Source organism: Eurytemora carolleeae, unplaced genomic scaffold (assembly GCF_000591075.1).
Source record: "Eurytemora carolleeae unplaced genomic scaffold, Eaff_2.0 scaffold79, whole genome shotgun sequence".
NCBI classification, from domain to species: domain Eukaryota; kingdom Metazoa; phylum Arthropoda; class Copepoda; order Calanoida; family Temoridae; genus Eurytemora; species Eurytemora carolleeae.
Window position 1 is genome coordinate 447,605 of NW_019396020.1, and position 21,718 is coordinate 469,322.

At 33.7% G+C, this 21,718-nt stretch overlaps 1 protein-coding gene across 1 annotated transcript in view; it reads right to left on the reverse strand.

The window, feature by feature from the left end:
• Positions 1-327: 327 nt before the first annotated feature.
• LOC111704511 (uncharacterized) overlaps positions 328-21,718 on the reverse strand; it is a 37,281-nt gene continuing 15,890 nt past the window's right edge. Inside the window, exons 5-11 of the mRNA XM_023477144.1 lie at positions 11,884-11,959; positions 11,373-11,432; positions 9,819-10,595; positions 8,748-9,088; positions 8,584-8,677; positions 5,440-5,559; positions 328-2,969 (exon numbers count right to left, since the gene is read on the reverse strand). Of these exons, the coding sequence (XP_023332912.1) occupies positions 2,783-2,969; positions 5,440-5,559; positions 8,584-8,677; positions 8,748-9,088; positions 9,819-10,595; positions 11,373-11,432; positions 11,884-11,959 (1,655 nt within the window). The 3' untranslated portion in view covers positions 328-2,782. The remainder of the gene's footprint in view (positions 2,970-5,439; positions 5,560-8,583; positions 8,678-8,747; positions 9,089-9,818; positions 10,596-11,372; positions 11,433-11,883; positions 11,960-21,718) is intronic.

Below are 21,718 nucleotides of genomic sequence, written 5' to 3' on the forward strand. Positions count from 1 at the left end.
GAATTCTATACCCCGCATACACTGCTGTGTATATTGCATACCTATCAAATCAGGATTTTGCCAAGTACACTTTTAAATATATATAAATGCGCTTGAGAAACTTCTAAATCTTTCTATCCAAGACTACAAAAAATTATCCTATGATAACTAAACTAAAACTTCAAAGTCGGCCCGACAAAAATTAATTCGATGAACATATTTTTGGCATATTCTCAGATATATTCTTTGTCGCTGGTATAAACTTCATACATGTCCTATAACAATGCATTTAGTTTATATTTATATATATTTAATATGAAATTTAATGACAAATATTGAAGCGAATTTAATTATATTTAATATAAATATCGTAAACTAACTGACAGAAATATGAAGTAAACCTAATGCAGATTTACAGTTCACATTATCATTAAACTACCGAGAAATAAACGTTTTGAAAATATGTTTTAAATGTAGTAGGAAAAATCAGACATGCTGATTGGATAAACATATTTGTTGTGTGTCTTTTCTTTGTAAAAAAAAGACATTTTGTTACAAAAACCAATCTCTTAATTTTTAGCAAATATTGTTTTTATTATTGGGTTCGAAGTTCTTTGCGCTTAATTTGATCAATTACACTGTTTTAATCTGGAAAATATTGCAAATTCTACTCATTATGCATAAAATGACAGATACAAATATTTGCACACATGATGCAAATTCTAAGCATATATCATGATCAACACACAAAGAAAAGGAAACTCTTTATGTCGAGATTTTATCACAGAGATTCAGGTACAAATACGAACAGGAATTAATAAATATTTATGGCGTCATTTATGAATTATTAAATTCCCGTTCGGGGGTGAAAGGCACATAGATTAAACAGATCGGACGATTTACATGTTACTGTACTGGTTCAAATTCTAAAGATTTATACGCAAAGAGATTAGGTCGTTGCCACAAATTTTAATGTCGAAGACCTTGGATATTTGAAAATATGAATTCTGTAAAATCAAATAATCTAATATCAGGTTGAAAAGATATAAAGATTAAAAAATTTTTAGTTTGTGGCAAAGACTAAATTGCTTTCCTAAATATTTCCCTAGTATGGGTTGGTGAATGTGAAAGAACTATAGAGCTGTTCTCGTCCTATCTGTTTAAACTATGTTGAAAGGATTCAAATATCGAGACATGAATCCCTGAGATAGAAACTAATTGTATTTTATTCAATTTGTTGAGTGAAGGCTGGGACAGATGATGGTCAGATGTGAGAAGATTTAATTTTTAAATTTTAGGGTCTTTATAACCCCGGAGCAAGGTTTATCTTTCTCCACCTTCATTCAATTCTACCTGTTAATACAGGAACGGAGTCAAAACTATATAAATTAGAACTAGATTTAATTTAAAATATTGAAAGTATAAATCTAATCCATCGAAAAAATGTGAAAATTTTGTATGTCTCAAAAGGGGCCGATTCTTCCTCGATATTTGAACCTTAAAAGTATTCTCAGCATAATTTTTAATGACTCTAAATTGATGAAGAGGGATAGTAAAATAATTCAAACGTTATTTTGAGAAAGATCATACAAGTTTTGTTTGTTTGTTTGTTCACTTGTAAAACGTTTTTTATCAGTTTAATCATGAAAAAGTCAAAATAAATTACGTTGACAACCTCTGTATATATAATGGCACATGTGTATTGGAAACTGGGCACGGTTAGATTATTGGCAGAAAATGCACGAGTAGAGTTTATTCTTTGCCAGGATGAAATATCTTGAATTTGGGAGGAATAAGGACTAGGTTAGGTATAGGGTGGAATGTATGATGAAAATGGAAGTAATGATGAGTAAAGAAGAAGGGTATATGAGATGGGTATGGATCAGTATATGAGATGGGTATGGATAAGTATAGGATATGGGTCTGGATAAGTATAGGATATGGGTTTAGATTAGTATAGAAGATGGGTATGGATCAGTATAGGAAATGGGTATGGATGAGTATAGAAGATGGATATGGATGAGTATAGGATATGGGTATGGATAAGTATAGGATATGGGTCTGGATGAGTATAGGATATGGGTATGGATGAGTATAGAAGATGGGTATGGATCAGTATAGGAGATGGGTATGGATGAGTATAGAAGATGGGTATGGATGAGTATAGGATATGGGTATGGATGAGTATAGAAGATGGGTATGGATCAGTATAGGAGATGGGTATGGATGAGTATAGGAGATGGGTATGGATAAGTATAGGAGATGGGTATGGATGAGTATAAGAGATGGGTATGGATGAGTATAGGATATGGGTATGAATGAGTACAGTGGATGGGTATGGATGAGTATAGGAGATGGGTATGGATGAGTATAAGAGATGGGTATGGATGATGTAGGAGCGGGTTGGTTTCAACTGCCAGAAAATGACTTGTCTACATGACTAGGAGTAAATATAAAATTCATCAGCCAGTATCATCTCACAGTACTATACTAGTTCTCACTATATATATTCCACTCACGGAACTTTTGTAAATTGTTTTGAAACCTGGTCTTCCTCAACCCAGAATACTATTTGAGAATGACGGGTAATATTTCTAATTTATGAACCGACCACTGCAAGTTTAAAAGGTTCTTTAAGTATTCAGGTTCCTGGGAATAACTCTCCTCAAAGCTTCATTACAGATTACATTTTAGAGCAGTCTCACTCAACTGCTCCTTTTAAACAGCTGATCAGAAGCTTTTTTTCAGGCTTAATAGAATCAGTTTTTTGAGCAGTCCCGCAGCTACTGGAGAAAGTCTTCTATCATAGTAGTTGCTCACATAAAGGTTTCTTGAGACTAACATGCTCGGCTCCTTTGATGGGAAGACGATTGATGGTGTAGTAGTTAATCATATGTGGTATACTAGTGAAGGGACGACTAAACTGTCCTAGGATATATTGGTTTCCATTCGTCTGCTGTATACGCATATGCATAAACCCATGCCTGCTCCTGCAAATAGACAACACTTTAGGTAATTAGTTACAGGGGTTTAAACCACAACTAGATGGCACACTGGACAATTGAGATTTTATTTGAGGTTTTACAGTCTTTAGGGAGAAAAAGAACACCTTTTGTGAGCTTATAAATTCAATTCGAAACATTTTATTTTTATACATTTTTAAGTTTACAAATATATTTCAGAGGTTGAGAGGTATTTAACAGATTCATTAAAAAATGGGCATTATTTGAATGGAAGGTTTAAGTGGAATTGTAGAAACATTAAATACATATTTGCAAACTCAGTTAAGATAAAACAAACATCTTGAATACTAAACTAAAGTTTACTCCCACACGTGCATGCTTACGCGCATAACCACATACGAACGCGCGCAACACACATTCGAGAACACCCAGGAAGAGACGTGAACGTTTGTAAAAAAGTGACAGGAAAACATGAAAGATTCACCGGACAGGAAAATAGTCAGCTTATCAATGCAAGAATACCTTAAAATCTCTAAAAATAATTTCCCAAGGTTTCCTGGGAACCAGCAAGTTATCGGCATATTTTAAAGTTATTGCTGATTTTTGATGGTTACGAACAAACTTTAGAGTTGATATAAAAATGTAGGAGGGTTAATATTTAAAAAAAATAAAAGAGTTATTTTGATAAAATTTTAAAAAGTTTATTTTTAGAATATATATAAAAATAGACGTATTTAAACAATCATGAATTTCATGAGTTCGGTTTATTTGATATTTGATATTTGCAAATGTATAGTTTAATGAGTTCCAGAGGGTTTGGAGAATAGGTTTGAGATCATCTGATTGTATGCTTGATTTGATCCCTACATTACCACCCAGTACACCACGCAATATACAACCATATATATATTTAACCAACAATACAGTACTTTTAACCAATCAAATTAGAAAGGAGGACGGTGCGACAAGACTGTAGAATCTTATACTGCAGAATTTTTTAAAGAGGTTTAAATGTTCATGTTTTCATGTATTTTTTTAAAAACAGAGATGGATTATATTTTTACTCTCCACACGACCTTTTCAAGCTTGCTTGAAACCCCCTTAACCCCCATACTATGAACCTCTTACTCACAAAGTGACCCTGGGTAAAGTTTGTAAATGTTGTACAATAACAGATTTGTGCATAACATGTACAGCTGGTGTATAAAGATAATTGTAAATTCAATCATAACTATGTTTGGGAGTGGGGGGGGGGGATATTTATAAAAAACTGCCATGAGCAACCTCAAATTTAAATATTGTTTAAAATGACTGCCTACGTACTAAGATTTGCATAATACACGCAGTGGATGCAAGCTTGCTCATACATTTAAATATGAAGATGTTTAAACGTTGTTAAAATGATATAAAACATGAACTATTCAATGCATCCCGGATAATCTTATTCCATTATGATAAAGGAAGGTAGAACCAGTAGCTTGGTCAAGCTTAGAGGAACCGTGCATAACAAGGAAATAAAATCTAAACCCTTTAATCGTAAACATTTCCTGCGCCTGAATGAAATGTTTAAAACTTCTACTTAACTACAGTTGTAATCAAAAATCAAGCGCAATGATTTTCGTACCCCCCCCCCACACCCCTTAGAATTTTTCACAAGTTAAAAAAATTATTAAAACTAAGACCAAATACGACAGCCTTTATACTAACTATCTATTTTATAGTTTGACAATGTTCCTGCACAAAAAAATAACACCTCACATGAATGTCTAATGTTTAGTAGGTTAAAAGCAGTTAGGATTCCAATCGTTTAAACCACACAATTTCAAACAAATAGATTTTAACATGCAATACCAAGCAACAGGTTTGGACATACTTGTTTGAAATGGGCTTGTTTAAAATGGGCTTGTTTGAAAAAAACAGTTAAAAAATATTTGTACTAAATAGATACATTACACTTTTCATCTAATGTTGCTTGATCACCTAATGTAGAGATTTTCCGAGGCGCATGTTTAATTTTGTTTTTACACGGTTACCAATAAAGGATGAGTCTTTAGAATTTATTCTCGATTTTCTTCAACTGTAAACTTGCTTTTTTTCTTTGCCAAATCATTAAATAAGCAATTAGACTACTATATCTAAGGCAGAATACATAGGGATTGTCACATTCTAAGAGTTTTCGGTCGTTTTTACAGTCAAAACCTTTGTGGGTAACCCTGTATATCTATATTTATATAATAAAGCTCTTCGCTCATATATTTGTTTGTATGTTATCTACAGCATGTCAAACGACAGGACCGATTGGGCTGACATTTTTTTTGAGGAAACTCATGGGTACCCTTGGAAATTTAATTCGGAAACTTTTTAAAAAATAGGTCAGAAAGCCCATTAATTTGTTTCCGTAGTTCAAATAGATCGGGTTACATAACACTTTTTACAACAACGATAGAAAACTTACGCTAGTAAATGGACACCAAACAAATAAATGAAAAAAACTTACTTGAGGGAAAGGGAATAATCCTTATTCGCAGATTCACAGTTTCTGACGAGATACGATCCTGGAGGTTCAAGTCTTAGAGCAGACTCAGCCTCAGTCCTGCTCACGTTTCCGTGATACCATCTGAACAAATCAAACTTGATCTTCCTGTAGCGATAGGGAAAATGATGATGTTTTTAAATATACACAAAATATTTTTGGTTTGTCTGTCTGTTGGCTTGTAACAAAAAGCACGTTAAGTCTGTTGAACCATTTGAGCTAAAAATTCAATGTTGGTAACAGGTGGTGGTTTGTGTCTTGTTTCTATTGTGCAATCAATCGTTGTGTCAAGAACATGCAAACTAACCCAAAAAGTCTGAAAATTCTTCACAAATATTTTTGTTTAATTGAATTGTGTGCATAACATGAACATAACGCCCTAAATATATAAAACTTTAAATGCCCTAAATTTTCGACACAGTTGTCAAAAATATATGTTCATTTCTGTCTGAAACAAGCCCTTAAAAACCTAATAGTGTAATTTAGTCCTGTAAAACTGAATTAAATTTTGCTTTTAAGAATAGGTTCGCAAAATGTTTTGTTCTACAACGTTTGGCTCTTAAAACTTTTAAAATATGTATACATGTGATAATGTATAGTTTATATACTAACAAAAACAGCCTCTCGAAAGAGCTAAACATACATCTATTTATTATACAACAATAAATTTTATAATAATTATCAACCTTGAGCTCCGTGATTTTCAATTTTGTTTAATAGCATGGATCGGCCTACAGGCATACAAATATCACTTTTACCGACAGCATAGATGAGCAATAAATTCTAGATAATGGACATTTTATTTTAATAATGGAATAATGTATAAAATAGAGGAACACAATCAACAGTATATTATATTTTACAAACAAAGAGAAGTCACTTTTGAGCAAGATTTGATCCGAGAGTCTGTGTCCTAGAACAATGTTTATTTGCGGAAATATATGTTGTATAATTTATGTAATGAGCCCGAAACTTAAGATTTACGCAAATGAATAGGCTCCAAAAAGGAAACAACGATACTCTCTTTAAATTCCGGCTCTGAAGAGCTAGGTGAGTATGTACTGCAAGTGTTTATGTTCTGTGTGGTACACATATTACAATCAAATGGATCTCTGTTTGTACAATGTACATTGTACATGTACTTGATTGTATAAACTGGAGCTACAACTACATTGAGGTAATAAAACCATTGTGTACTTACGGCTCAATTTAAGTACTAACGTTAAAAAAGTACTTTATTTTTGTATAAGTACAACAACTCTGTACATAGATGTTTACAAAGCTTTATGTATCCTGTGGTTATGTGTTCAAATATATATATATATATATATATATATATATATATATATATATATATATATATATAATATAATATATTGAGGACTAGGTTGAGTTATCACACATATGGTGTTGATATCTCCAACGAGGTGGCAGGTTTCATTAAGATAAATCCATAAACGGAGATGAAAACCTGCCGGTCAATCCTATTCAAGGACAAATAAGATGAGGAAGAGAGGGGGGGGGGTAATTGCGTCTGTCAAATATATTTTTTGTTGTTTTTGTGTAAGATTTTTTACGCAATTTCTAATCAATGTTGTAAATCGAAATTTTATAGGAAATACAAATTGGTTCAATTAATTTCTCCTCCAGACATGCTTTATGTTTGTTGTAAAATTTCGGGGTCAAGGTGTTAGAATAGTATAGGAGGAGAGGAGGGGTGCGAGGGTGGAGAAGGAAAAGGAGACGTAAGGGCGAGGAGGATTTGAATTAGGTATAGAGGGGGGGGGAGAAATAATGTGTTGAGGGAAGGGTATAGGGAGGGAGATTGTAAGGGAAGGAACAAGGTGGAGAGGAAAGGAGGGAGATGGAGAGGGAATGGAAGAGGCGTAGAAGGATGAAGGGAGGGGGAGAGGGAAGGTGGGAGGTGGAGAAGGATGAAGGGTGATGGAAAGAGAAGGAGGGAAGTGGAGAGGGAAGGTGAAGAGGAAAGGAAGGAGGTGGAGAGGGAATAAGGAAGAAGGAAGCTGGAAAACGAAGGGTAGTGGGGGTTACCTTACAGGCTTTTTCTGTTTCCAGATCTGGAGTTTATTGGAAAATAAAATTTTATTATCTTGAAATAACGTTAAAATAATTTGCAAACATTTTTTCACAGTATAAGGTTAGTGCCTCAATTTGTAGGAATTAGTTGGAATTAAAGAATTATGAAAACCTTATAGACCATAAATGGTATAATAAATCCCTCCCTAGGACCTAATCAGGACAATAGAGATACTATTTGCTTCCCGACACAGCCTTTTTTACTTATACTAGGCTTTTAGGGCGCTTCGCGCCCATCTTCTATTTAAATTGTGAACATATTCTTTTTGTTTACATTTAAAAACAAATAAGAAAAAAATTTTGCGGATTTTTAAAAAAAAAATTTTGCGGATTTAAAAAAAAAAATTCGCGGATTTTCAAGAATTTAAATTTTTTTACAAAATTAAAAACCTTTAAAACACATTTTTTGTTAAATTTTTATCATTCATAAACCTTCCCTGTGGTCAGCCGTTTTGACGTTTATTGGATACAAACAAACAGACAAATAAGCACCCAGACATGCCAAATTTATATATAGATGTTAGCTATAGCTGGGCAAACGGCTGGACCAAATTGGCATTTTTTTAGGAAACCCACAATCTTTAAGGATCAAAATAAATAGACAAGCATACAGTCAACTGAACCCAAGGACAATTAGACAATTTACCCTGGACCACTAGACAGCTAGACAGACAGCTGAATAGAAAGATTGCAAGACAGATAAAGAGAATTGAAAGTGGTTTTAAGAATGACAAGAAAGAATAGAAGAATCTATTAAAAGAATGAGAAATCTATCTTTACAATCTGTTACATGCATTTAAACCATTCAAACTTCTAAATATCATTCTCTTGTCTTGAGTAAGCAATGTATTGGAACATAGTCTTAGACAGGGGTATTGTGTTGTATACATTCGTTAAATATAACATAGAACAATTAGAAGAGAGAAGAGAACAAATGAAAAAATATTTGTCCGCAAGGAACGAGAGAAATGAAAAACAGAGAACGAATTTGAGAAAATTATTAGTTCTTACTCTTGTTGATGTAGTTGTATTGAAGGATCCACAAGTTCTAAATCATTTCTTGATATCTCTAATGGTATCCCTCCAGGAATACTGCCACATTTTTCTAAAAAAAACCGAAAATGAATAAAAAATGCTTTTGTATTTAGATTAAATAAGTTTGAACGTTTTCTCACCTTGTACGTTAACCTCCAGGGTTTGATAAGGTTTAGATGAGAAGTGAGGATTACTGGTTGAGAACTTGGAGAGATGACTCCGGGTTTTTCCGGTCATTTTAATGTAGTGCTCTTGAGACTGCAAAGATACTTTCTCTCTATTTCCGTCCTTACTCAGCCCTTTCTCCCGAACCCGAGTAGTTTCTCTCCTACTCATCTCACTACCCTGATCACTATCTCTGCTAGTAGTTGTATCCCTGCTAGTATTGGTTTCCCTGCTCCCCCCTGACTCTAGACTAGATAGAGCAGAACTACACGAACTTACTCCGCTCTTCAGACAGGATTCACATACTGCTCGAACCCTTGAAATAGTTATTTATCATTATCTGATAAAAAAAATGTTTTTTTTGAATAGCTGGAGTTGTGATTAGGTTTAACAATAAATAAAAGAATAAAATAATGACACTCTTTTAATGCTGGGTCTCTTGAATTTACACTTAAAGTCCCTTTATTCGAATATGGTTTATTTTGACCCGTTTGAAAATGAAGAATAACGACGCTTTAAATAATTAAAAGGTCGGAGACGTCTCAGCACGAAACCTAGTGTAGGGTCAGCAATGTCGGAGAGTTTAATAAAACCTAGTTATGTGGGCATGCAATCAGACTCTTACACCACGGTATTATAGTCATGAATCGAATTATGAGTTTTTCTATACTTTCATTCCTAAGATTAAAAAATCATTCGTAAAAAATAATTTCAAAGAAGGTGTTCCATTTCAGTATTTTGTTCAGAATTGAAGAGGGATACCAAACAAGGTTCTAACTTCTAACGGTTTCGATGAATGATGATTAATATTAAAGAAAGTATATAGTCGGTTCCAGGGATAATTTTAATTTAAATATTCAAATATAAAATATTGGAAATCTCCGCTCCTTCATTTCTTCGAATAGTTAGAGCTGACACATGGACCTAAACCTGAGCCTAAACAAAGACCAGATCTAAAACTAAATATAGATATAAACCTGGACCTAAAGCTAAACCTAAATCAATGTGTATGAGTGAGTATATGTATGTGTGTGTGTGAATGTTACCTGCACGAATCTCTCCAAACGTATGTATCCGTGTCACGCTCACATTGTGAGGTCGGGGATGAATCTAAGGAGGATGGTTCCAATACAACTAATCCTTCCAGAGAATTTGATTCCTCCGCTGAGGAGGATTCTATCAAATCCGAGGATTTAGTTCTTCCTCCCCGGGCTCCGGCCAGCGCTCTGTCGAACGTGTTTCCGACAAATCTCTCGAATCCCTCTAGATCCAGGTGAGCTAATCTGGTGGTTGCGGAGAGAAACTCCGTCGGAGAAAATTGGATAGAGACGCTCTTATCTGTAGTACCAGGACTGTAGTAATCACTATAAGGGTCCGTACATGTTAAAGAAGTATCTACACATGAATATGTGGAATTAACACAGGCCCCGTTTGGATCAACACAAGGATGGGACGGTTCCAATCCTGTCTCTCCAGACTCCTCCAGATACAGCCAATTCCAAACCTCCTTCTGCGAGTATCCTGTTTTCTCATGCTGATCCTCCGACCGGTTTCGGGATTTTACACGTTTAATGCCCTGATATTTTAAAGGAACTTTACTTTTCTTCAGAGGAGGGTTTCTCTGAATATTTCTTTGTTTTTCACCGGAGTCGTCTCCGTTCTTGTCCGGTACGTTTATTGTCACTTTATGAAAGTATAGATTTTCGTACGGAGGCTCCGTCCAGATAGGTTTAGCAGAGTTTGGTTTTCCTTTGTATGTACAAGGAACTGATGGATCAACGACGACCTTCTGATTACAGGAGGCGGAGGAGCAGTGCCCCGCCCTAAACCAACATTTAGATTAAACAGATATCAGAATTAATTACCCTAATTACATAGATACCATACGCTTAATTAGGACATAACCAGGATTAAATTAACCAATTTAGCAACTGTTTTCGACATGATATTGACTTAATGTTAAGAGTGAAAAGTATTGATCATGTATCCAATTCTTTGATTAATGAATGATTAATCTCTAACGTGCAATTTTAAACTAATTGGTCGTAATGTATTCTAAACATGAAACCTAATTAAACAGCCCTCATCAATTACCACCCTATGATTAATTATTATGTGCAGTGTATAAAAGTATAAAGCCTTGAAGCTTGTATGCAAGGAATGCGCGTATAAAATATTTAATTTAAACCTGCTGGAATCTGATCTTGACAAACAAAACTTTACCTTTTGGTGATAAATCCCTAATCTTAGCCTTTCTACTAAAACCAGCGAAAAAAACTTTAAGTAGAATACATTTTAGATCAATCTATTTTTTCTGTCGAATACAAATTTATACATTTGTTCAAAAAAAGGGTTTTAGATTTGGACAAAAAGTTAAGATAAGCAATACAACAGATACACATCATTCGTCAATCACCAAGTTGTCTTTAATTTACGGTGCGTTAAGAATACAGTAATTAAAAGATTTAGACTTCATCTTTAAGACACTTACTCAGGAGAGATCCCTGCCATATTCCACTCTTTCCAGGCTAAACTAATTAAGAAAAACTATCGAGCCGCAAACTTCTGAAGAACATTTAAAAAAATGTAAATATTGTTTCCTAGCGGGTGAAGGACAAACAGAGATGACGGTAACACAGGCTGAACAATCATGCTCCCGACTAATCATTAATTCATCAATTAAAATATAAACAGAGAAACCTAGTTCTTATCACAAACTCTGATTTTATGATCCGTATATATTTTTAACGGCGAACCTTTGATACTTCGAACTATGAATTCTGTTATATCAAATAGTTTAAGTTTGAAATATCGAAGGTTTACACCACCATGTTGCAAAGATATAGAGATTAGAAAATAAGAGTTTGTGGTAAGAACTTGGTTTTTTTTTCTTTTAAATGCAAGAAGAAGTCAAAATAACTATTGGGGACGTTAGGATTGTAAAAAGACTTTGTTTTGTTTACACGTTCATAATTTGCAATATATCATTGTGAATGTTTAGTAAATGATATTTTTGCTTTTTTTCAAGTTTTCTTGAACTCCCCCGTATCTAATTACTAGGTATTAAATTTGAATAAACTAAGATAATCTGCATAATAGATGAATATATTCCTGTTATTGTTCCTAGATGGACTACTCGGCATCTCTTCATATTCACTTTCATTGTCTACTCCACTCTCCAGTAGGTCTGAATATATAAAATACATAAATATCACGGGGCAAGGTTGAATTAATATTTTTTTAAAACCATTTTCATATTTGAAAAATTCTTGTTTTAAAAATTAAACATCATGTTCTTAAATATTATAATTTTACAGAACCGTTCATTACGTAGGCCTTGCATATTTGATACAATGGTCAACTACTAGTTGTAACATAAGATAAAGAATCAGCCAAGATATGATCATCTAAAATTTAAAAGAATCAGAATAAAATGATGTAGGTATGATTATATCTTTAAAATCAAATCTAAAAGATGCTGAATAAAGTAGGAAATGGAACGAATTGGATCAGAATTGATTCGAGAAAATTTGAAACTGAAACTACATGGAATCTAAGTATGTTCATGAAATCGTGCCGGTTTCTCTATCTTCGTGTAAATATTAGAAGTTTTCAAGCCTGAAAATAAGTTTAATTTAACATTATTACATATAAATTACAGATGTAGAGTAGGTTAGAAAGACAAGGTGGATGGTTTTCGTGATTCTTAATCTTGTTGTTTTTGGTTCTTCTAGTTCTTCTCGTTTTTCTAAATAGTTATTCAGTTTTTCTTGTTTTTCTAGTTCTTCTAATTCTCCTAGTTCTCCTATTTATTCTAGTTCTCCTACCTCTCCTAGCACTACTAGTTCACCTATTAATTCTTGTTCTCCTAGTTTTCCTAGTTCTCCTATTTATTCTAGTTCTCCTAGTTCTCCTAGTTCTCCTAGCTCTCCTAGTTCTCCTAGTTCTCCTATTTATTCTATATCTCCTAGCTCACCCTGCTTTCCTAGTTCTTCTATTTATTCTAGTTCTCCTAGCTCTACTAGTTCTCCAAGCTCTCCTATTTATTCTAGATCTCCTAGCTCACCCTGCTTTCCTAGTTCTTCTATTTATTCTAGTTCTCCTAGCTCACCCTGCTTTCCTAGTTCTTCTATTTATTCTAGTTCTCCTAGCTCTACTAGTTCTCCTAGCTCTCCTAGCTCCCCTAGTTCTCCTACTTTTCTAGTACTCTTGGTTCCCATTATTATTTTAATCTGGTTATTCTGGTTCTCTGAGTTCTTTATCCTGGTTATCCTAGTTCTCAAAGTACCCCTTGTCTCCTTGTTTTCCTAGTTTGCCTAGTTCTCGTATTTCTTCTAGTTCTTCAGGTTTTATGGTAGATATAAACTAGTGTGAGTATATGTACAGTGAAGTGCACCTAGATCTATATAAATCCATTAACCTTGGGCTTCCATTCAAACACTGTTATTTTCTTCCGCTAAGTAGCACTAAAACAACAATTCAGCCCCCCCTTCCCTCCATCCCTTTCACATTCAGCCCAACCAACTGAATACTCGCTAAATAGCAGTTCTTAGTTTCCTAAATATATTTATTTACCTTGTTAGATTTGAAAAGAATATTACAAAGTACTGAATAGAGTTTTCAGAAATATTTGAAAAGTAAAAACAAGTTGACGCTGAGATTATATCTCATCATAAGGGTTAAATATATATGTACACAAACCCATGATACATTCCACACTTGAAGAGAAGATCAAATAGGAGAAGATTAGATAAATGGACGAAAAGGAGTATATTAAATTAAGTAGATAAGATAAGGTGTTGAAAGATTACATAGAAGTAGATGGAATGAAGTAGTTATATATGAGATGGAGTAGACAGCACGGATTGGAATAAAACTAGAGAAGGTTGAGTGGAGTAAAGAATACGGATTGGATTAAAGATAAGGTTGAATAGAAAGAATAAGGGATGGAGTAGAGAGAAGGTTGAGTTTGGTAAAGAATACGGGTTGGAGTAAAAAGAAGGTTGAGTGGAGTAAAGAATACGGGGTGGAGAAAAGAGAAGGTTGAAAAGAGTAAAGAATACGAGTTGGAGTAAAGGTTGAGTAGGCGGAGTAAAATAAAGAATACGGGTTGGAGTAAAGAGAAGGTTTGGTGTAGTAGAGAATACGGATCGGAGTATAAAGAGAAGGTTGAGTGAAAGAATACGGGTTGGAATAAAAATAAGGTTGAGTGGAGTAAAGAATACGGTGTGGAGTAAAGAGAAGGTTGAAAAGAGTAAAGAATACGGGTTGGAATAAAAAGAAGGTTGAGTGGAGTAAAGAATACGGGGTGGAGTAAAGAGAAGGTTGAAAAGAGTAAAGAAAACGGGATGGAGTACAGAGAAGGTTGAGTGGAATAAAGAATACGAGTTGGAGTAAAGGTTGAGTAGGCGGAGTAAAGTAAAGAATACGGGTTGGAGTAAAGAGAAGGTTTGGTGTAGTAGAGAATACGGATTGGAGTATAAAGAGAAGGTTGAGTGAAAGAATACGGGTTGGAATAAAAAGAAGGTTGAGTGGAGTAAAGAATACGGGGTGGAGTAAAGAGAAGGTTGAAAAGAGTAAAGAAAACGGGATTGGAGTACAAAGAGAAGGTTGAGTGGAGTAAAGAATACGGGGTTGAGTAAAGAGAAGGTTGAATAGAGTAAAGAATATGGAGTGGAGTAAAAAGAAGGTTGAGTGGAGTAAAGAATACGTGATGGAGTAGAGGTTGAGAAGGTTGGAATATAGGTTTTCAGACTGTTGTAAAATATGCCTGTATTTCCAAATCTTATCTTTACTATAGATCAGATCATTAAATTAATTAAGTACATTAAAGTTTTTCGACCCATATAAAGTTAAGTAAATGCATGAATGAATGAATTCAAACAGATGAATTGAAATATTTAGAATAAATATTTAGCAAGACAACGGCAAGAAAATGTTAAAGAACCGCTAATTTTAACGCCAACATAAAGATATCCAAGCAGAAAGGACCATTTAACATAAGCAATCCTATAATTGCAACAGTAGACAGCTTTAGCAATTCAAGGCAATAAAATTATACACCCACTTCTTTACATAGACTTAAACCAGGCCCAGCTAGACAATAGAATCCTGTTCTGTAGATTTGGATTCGAATTTAGAAACAGATTCAGATCTAGATACAGATTCAGATGCAGATTTAGATACAGAATAGTATACAGATTTCTTCAGATTCAGATTTCTTCAAATCCTAATTTTTTAGATCCTAATTTCTTCAGATCCTCATATTGACTGGGATCCATACTCCGTTACAGATACAGACTTGAATTTGCGAAAATTATTGAGTTTTCGTACAAATGTGACAATTTGGGCTTTAATAAACAATATCCGAATTTTTTTTTAAACTGCTTTTCAATGTCCAGATTGTAAGCGATTCAAAAAATTAAAGATATTGAACAAAAATTCATTAAACCTATTTGTATCTCAAACTCTCATCATAAATATAATATCGAGTTAGTTTGTGAGTTTTTGGTTAAAATAAAAAGTAAAAAAAAATCCCTTCGCAACTTTATGTCGTAGATCTTTGATATTTCAACCTATAAATAGTTAAAGTTTGAAATATCAATGGTTTCGATGCGATTTTGATTGCGATATTGATTTTAAATACTGTTAGAGAGTTTATACAACAGAATTTACTCCGCCACTCACTTCTATTTGTTAACATTTATTCAAATTATTTTACGCAATACTTTTCACGCTATATTTGTATCTATCTATCTATAAATCTAGTCTAAACGTTCCAGTTTGATATCTACAGATTTATTCACAGATTATATGCAAATTACTGTGTGCATTTAGAATAATAATTTGATTTAGAAGCGAACATAGTGCCAACTAGTAGTTTAGAGGGCGTAGACTTGTACTCAGACCAGACGTGGTAGTTTAGCAACTGTGTACACTTCAGTGTACAGCACCTGCTTAGGTTTTTTAACTGTACAGCCATATGTACTGTGGTATTGGAACTATATATATCATGTACTCGGACCAGACGTGGTAGTTTAGGAACTGGAACTTTTAAGTTAAAGGAACTGTACACTTCAATGTACAGCACCTGCTTAGGCTTTTTAGCTGTACAGCCATATTTACTGCGGTATTTAAACTATATATATATCATGTACTCGGATGTTGTAACTGTACACTGTACAAACTCTGTTCAGGTTTTGTAACTCTACCGCCTGTTCTACGGTTTTGTAACTCTACAGCCTGTTCTACGGTTTCGTAACTCTACAGCCTGTACTACGGTTTTGTAACCTTACAGCATGTACTACGGTTTTGTAACTTTTCAGCATGTACTACGGTTTTGTAACTCTACAGCATGTACTACGGTTTTTGTAACTCTACAGCCTGTACTACGGTTTTGTAACCTTACAGCTTGTACTACGGTTTTGTAACTCTACAGTCAGTACTACGGTTTTGTAACTCTACAGCCTGTACTACGGTTTTGTAACTCTACAGCTTGTACTACAGTTTTGTAACTCAACAGCATGTACAACGGTTTTGTAACTCTACAGCGTGTACTACGGTTTTGTAACTCTACAGCATGTACTACGGTTTTGTAACTCTACAGCATGTACTACGGTTTTGTAACTCTATAGCATGTACAACGGTTTTGTAACCCTACAGCGTGTACTACGGTTTTGTAACTCAACAGCATGTACAACGGTTTTGTAAACCTACAGCATGTACTACGGTTTTGGAACTCTACAGCATGTACTACGGTTTTGTAACCCTACAGCCTGTACTACGGTTTTGTAACTCTACAGCCTGTACTACGGTTTTGGAACTCTACAGCCTGTACTACGGTTTTGGAACTCTACTGTCTGTACTACGGTTTTGGAACTCTACTGTCTGTACTAGGGTTTTGTAACCCTACAGTCTGTACTACGGTTTTGGAACTCTACAACCTAATACGGTTTTGGAACTCTACAGCCTGTACTACGGTTTTGGAACTCTACTGTCTGTACTACGGTTTTGGAACTCTACTGTCTGTACTAGGGTTTTGAAACTCTACTGTCTGTACTACGATTTTGGAACTCTACAGGTTGTACTACGGTTTTGGAACTCTACAGCCTACTACGGTTTTGGAACTCTACAGCCTGTACTACGGTTTTGGAACTCTACAGTCTGTACTACGGTTTTGGAACTCTACAGCCTACTACGGTTTTTACAGCGTTTACTTCGTAAACAGTAGAGTGTTGCGTGTTTGAAAGTAAAGATTAGAATAACCGCAAAATGTACAAAAGTATTTTTATATGCTGTAAATGTAAAGTGATTTTAATCTATTTGTAAAAACATACTTAGTTCGGCAAAAAGAAGGCTTGCATTTAGAGACAGTCATGCTCGTAAAAATAGTTTAATGATTATCATAAGATTTACAAGTACCACGTGATTTTGCGTATTTGATTTAGACACCACAACTTTATATAATATGATGTATAATGTATCTAGTACTACTATCAATGCTATTACTATAGATTAAATATAGAAATAACTCTCTGATTCTTCTGTTTGTGTTTTTCCTTCTCTATAATAGAGAATTTGTAAAAAGGGACTAAAATATATCCCTGGCTATCAAGTCTGCCAGATGCGAAAAATATATTTTTATATAATGATTATCTAAATTTAAAAAGATTTGCTTGCAGAAAATAAATGATTTAAACTTATTTAAATTTAACTTTAACAACAAAAATGATCTAGATATAACTGTTTATACTGTGTGCCCGATGAAATTACCACCTCTCGCCCATTTGAATAAATTTATATCGAAATAAAACATTTAACAACCCGATAATGGTTCCATTTGAATTAGGATTGGAGAGGGGAGGAATGTAAACATTGGAATTTTACACATTTTGCTAGATTTAACTCCCACTCAACCCTTAAGCTTTAAAATCTAGCTTCGTAAAATTTACTTTGCATCATTGTTAAAAGACCTTCGAAGAACTTAGAAGAATATCTTTTTTTTCTTCAGTAATCTTATACTCTAAACCCGTCTCCACGGTAATTTAGAGGTCATGTTTAGTAATTCTTAACTTTAAAACCCATTTTTATCCATTAAATGTAGATTTTTCGTATTTGCTTTATAAAACTTTTTTTGTTGGGCTATATATATCAGATATTTAAGAATATAGGATATTTCTTACTTTTTGACAGATTTTGAATGAGATAAAAAAGTTGACTGGATATATTTTAATATATGCAGAATGTTTTCAGTAAGGTTTACGTGTCTTTATACTAATTGTTACTGTCCCTTTTACCCCTGAAAACCATCTCCAACTGTATCCCCTCAACACCTAAATATTAGGACTGCTGTAGTCGAACAAAAATGATGTATCGGGCAATCAGTCCGTGGGAGGGGGAAAGGTCGAATATTGAACCAAAATTGTATCCAAGCCGTCCATCTTTATTCCATTCCAATTCAATGGGAACCCGCATTTGGCAAGTGTACACGCGTACAGTGCCACGCAGCTTATTCTCATTGCAACAGAAACAGCATTTAAATATCAGGCAAAAACAGTTTTACAAATTCAATTTTATCTTTCAGGGAAACAAAGGAATCAAAATTATATTCGAAGAACGTACAGATGTACTTCTCTTTAAACCATCAAGACTGTATAGGCCCACGCTAAACTAGGTAAACGTACAGATGTACTTCTCTTTAAACCATCAAGACTGTAAAGGCCCACGCTAAACTAGGTAAAGCAAATTTGATCACTTTGATCCCTCATCTGATCTCAGTATTTAGCTTTAAGCGAGATGCCCTGCAATTACGCAAAGTAAAATAAGTCAAAACCTCATTGTAAGGGACAAAGGAATTGAGTGATAAATTTAAATTTCTAATCCATATGTTTGCAATCTGGTTGTGTAAACCTTTGCTATTTCAGATTATTTGATCAAACAGAATTCATAGTTTGAAATATCTCAGGTTCAAACATTAGGTTGAAAATATATATGAATTTGAACAATTAGATTTGCGTGGGTTAAACAACACTGTCGACACTTGAATAATGTTTCATATACCAATCAGAAAACTTAATTAAGAAGCTTATAAAACAGTCCGACTCAATCCAAATTCTATCCAAGGCGTGCCGAAACAATTTTTTAAAACAACTTTTCAGGAAAGTTAAAATTGTTTATTTCGAAAGCATTTTGAAGAATTTGAACAGATCGTTTCCATTCTTTGAATCTGACAAACCGAATGGATTGAAATTAAACCAATTCAAATTCAACAATAAGATCTAAATCTCAACACTAAAAACAATCTTTTGTTGAAACCCTCCTCTTTTTCAACAACAAATTCAGCCATGGTAAATAAGCCAGATTGAATAATAGTTGGAACGCCCCCTGAACAAGGGGAGTGGCAATTATATAAACATCAAGTAACCCAGTAGATGATGGTGGGCACGTGAGAAGACAACTGATTAGGTCTATTGTTTTCTGATTTTACTTCTAATGATTAAATAAATACAAATTTAAAACTATTGATGTAAGAGACATGTTCACTAGATTCTATAACGAAGCTAAATTAAGTAAAATATATTCAGCGTGGGGGTATCAATTAAATAAGATCATCTATATATATACTTTGCTTGTCTGTCTGTCTGTATGTTTGAATCCAATTAACGTCAGAACGGCTGAACCGATCGGGGCCAAATATTGTGTGGGACCTCTCATGACGCCAGGGAAGAATGACGCCAGGGAAGAATGATGAATGGATGAAAGTGGATTAGATGGAGTTGATATAAGAACTGAAGAGAACGAGAACCTGAATTTTCCTCCAGTTTTAGGTTTAGGTTGGAGAAGAGTACTAGTACCGCTGTATATAATTCTTCTAAATATGGGATGGAAGCCTGGTTCTTATAGTAATCCTAGCCCGATCTATCAGAAACAGATTCAAATTGCAAATCTGGTTTTTGCAAATCTTCATCCCACATAATTCTGTTGAAAAGAGTTCTCAACAAAAACTTTCATCGTTTAATTTTGCAAACAGTTAAGGATAGATTTCCCTGATGTGACTCTTTGATAATATTGCGCTACCTAACAATCTGTATTTGGATATCGACCATTGTAATGCTTGTCTGTGCTATAAAATCCGCAGGTTTAAAGAACCCGTTAGTTGACAATTTTGAGAATGAAACACAAAAAAACGAGACTCAAGGTTAATTTGAGACTTCTGAATTAAAGGAATTGAGACTTTGTCACAAACTCAAATTTTCTTATCCCTATATCTTTGCAATTTGTTATTTGATATTTCAAACTTAGATTATTTGATCTAACAGAAGTAATAGTTTGAAAAATCTAAGGTCTACGTGATTGGGTTGCAAAGATATAGGGATTAGAAAATCTGAGTTTGTGGCAAAGACTCAACTCTTGTAGTCTTTAAAAGGCATATTTGATGCTGTTGAAAAGAAATAAACAATTTAAAAGCTGCTGGGAATCATGAAGTTTTATTCTTTGTGGGTTACTCAATACTTCTTAAATAATTTTATATAACATTTAGTCCCCCTTTCTTAATATATCTAACAGAACAAATCCTTCTTTTTTATAAAATAATTTAAAATGATAGTTCAACCTAATCAAATTATATTTAGTCCAACATATTAGAAATACAGTCCTCGATCTGCCTAAATCCATTCTTATCCAACCTTCAAATATATTTAATAAAACAATCAATCATATTTGCTTCCTGTGTCTGCTTAAGTGTCTGAACCTGAATTCTGCGTGAAATAACCTAATCTTGAAACCGTCACTCAACAGAACTAATTCAAACATTTACCATCTTAGATTTAAAATACAAAAACAGGGAAAAAATATTTTCCTAAAATAATTATCTATATTGACTAAACAAATAGTATAATAAACCTTAAAATCCGTTGAAAATGTACTTTGGTAAAGGAATTGAGTCTTTGCCACAAACTCTGAATTTCAAATCCCAATATCTTTTTGACCCAATGTCGTAGATCTTAGATATTTCAAACTATGAATTCTCTTTGATTAAATTATCAAAGTTTGAAATACCAAAGGCTTACGCCAATATTTTTCAAAGTTATAGGGATTAGAAAATTCGAGTTTGTGGCAAAGACTCAATTCAGGGTCACTTTCTTATAGAGTACATTTTATCCAGGAATGAAAATTAGATTAATACGCTTTTAGTGAAAGAAATTACAGAGTCAAACAAGTTATGTTGCCCAATGAAGGATGACTGGATATTATAAAAACAGGAAAACATTTCGATATTAAAAATGTCAATTTAAAAAGTTTTTGTGATCTTGGATTGAATCTTTAATTAAATCTAAATCTTTTTCTGAATCTTGAATCTTAATCTTAATTCAAATCTGAATCTGAATCTTAATTTAAATCTAAATCTGAATCTGAATCTTAATTTAAATCTAAATCTGAATCTGAATCTTAATTTAAATCTGAATCTGAATCTTAATTTAAATATAAATCTGAATCTGAATCTTAATTTAAATCTAAGTCTGAATCTAAATCTTAATTTAAATCTAAATCTTAATCAGAATCTTAATTTAAATCTGAATCTGAATCTAAATCTGAATCTGGATCTAAATCTGGATCTTATTCAAATCTGATTCTGAACTATAAGAATATCGTTTAGAACTTTCCTCTGTAATATGCACAGTGCACAGTGACCCAAAGGTTGCAAGCTCTCTCGAAAAATAGAATTTTGCCTTTTGCTTCTTAAAAACTAAAGTTATTTAGAGTGTACAAATTTGCATGTTTAAGACTACAAAAAAGTAAAAGTGAGTTAGTGATGCAAAATCAAAGGCAAAGGCATTGCAACGCTTTAAAGTCGGCTCAGTCTTAAAAATGTATACAATTTTTATAGCATTCTGGATCTTTTCTAGGAATACCGGAACCCAGAAGAATTATACTCAAATCTCTTTCT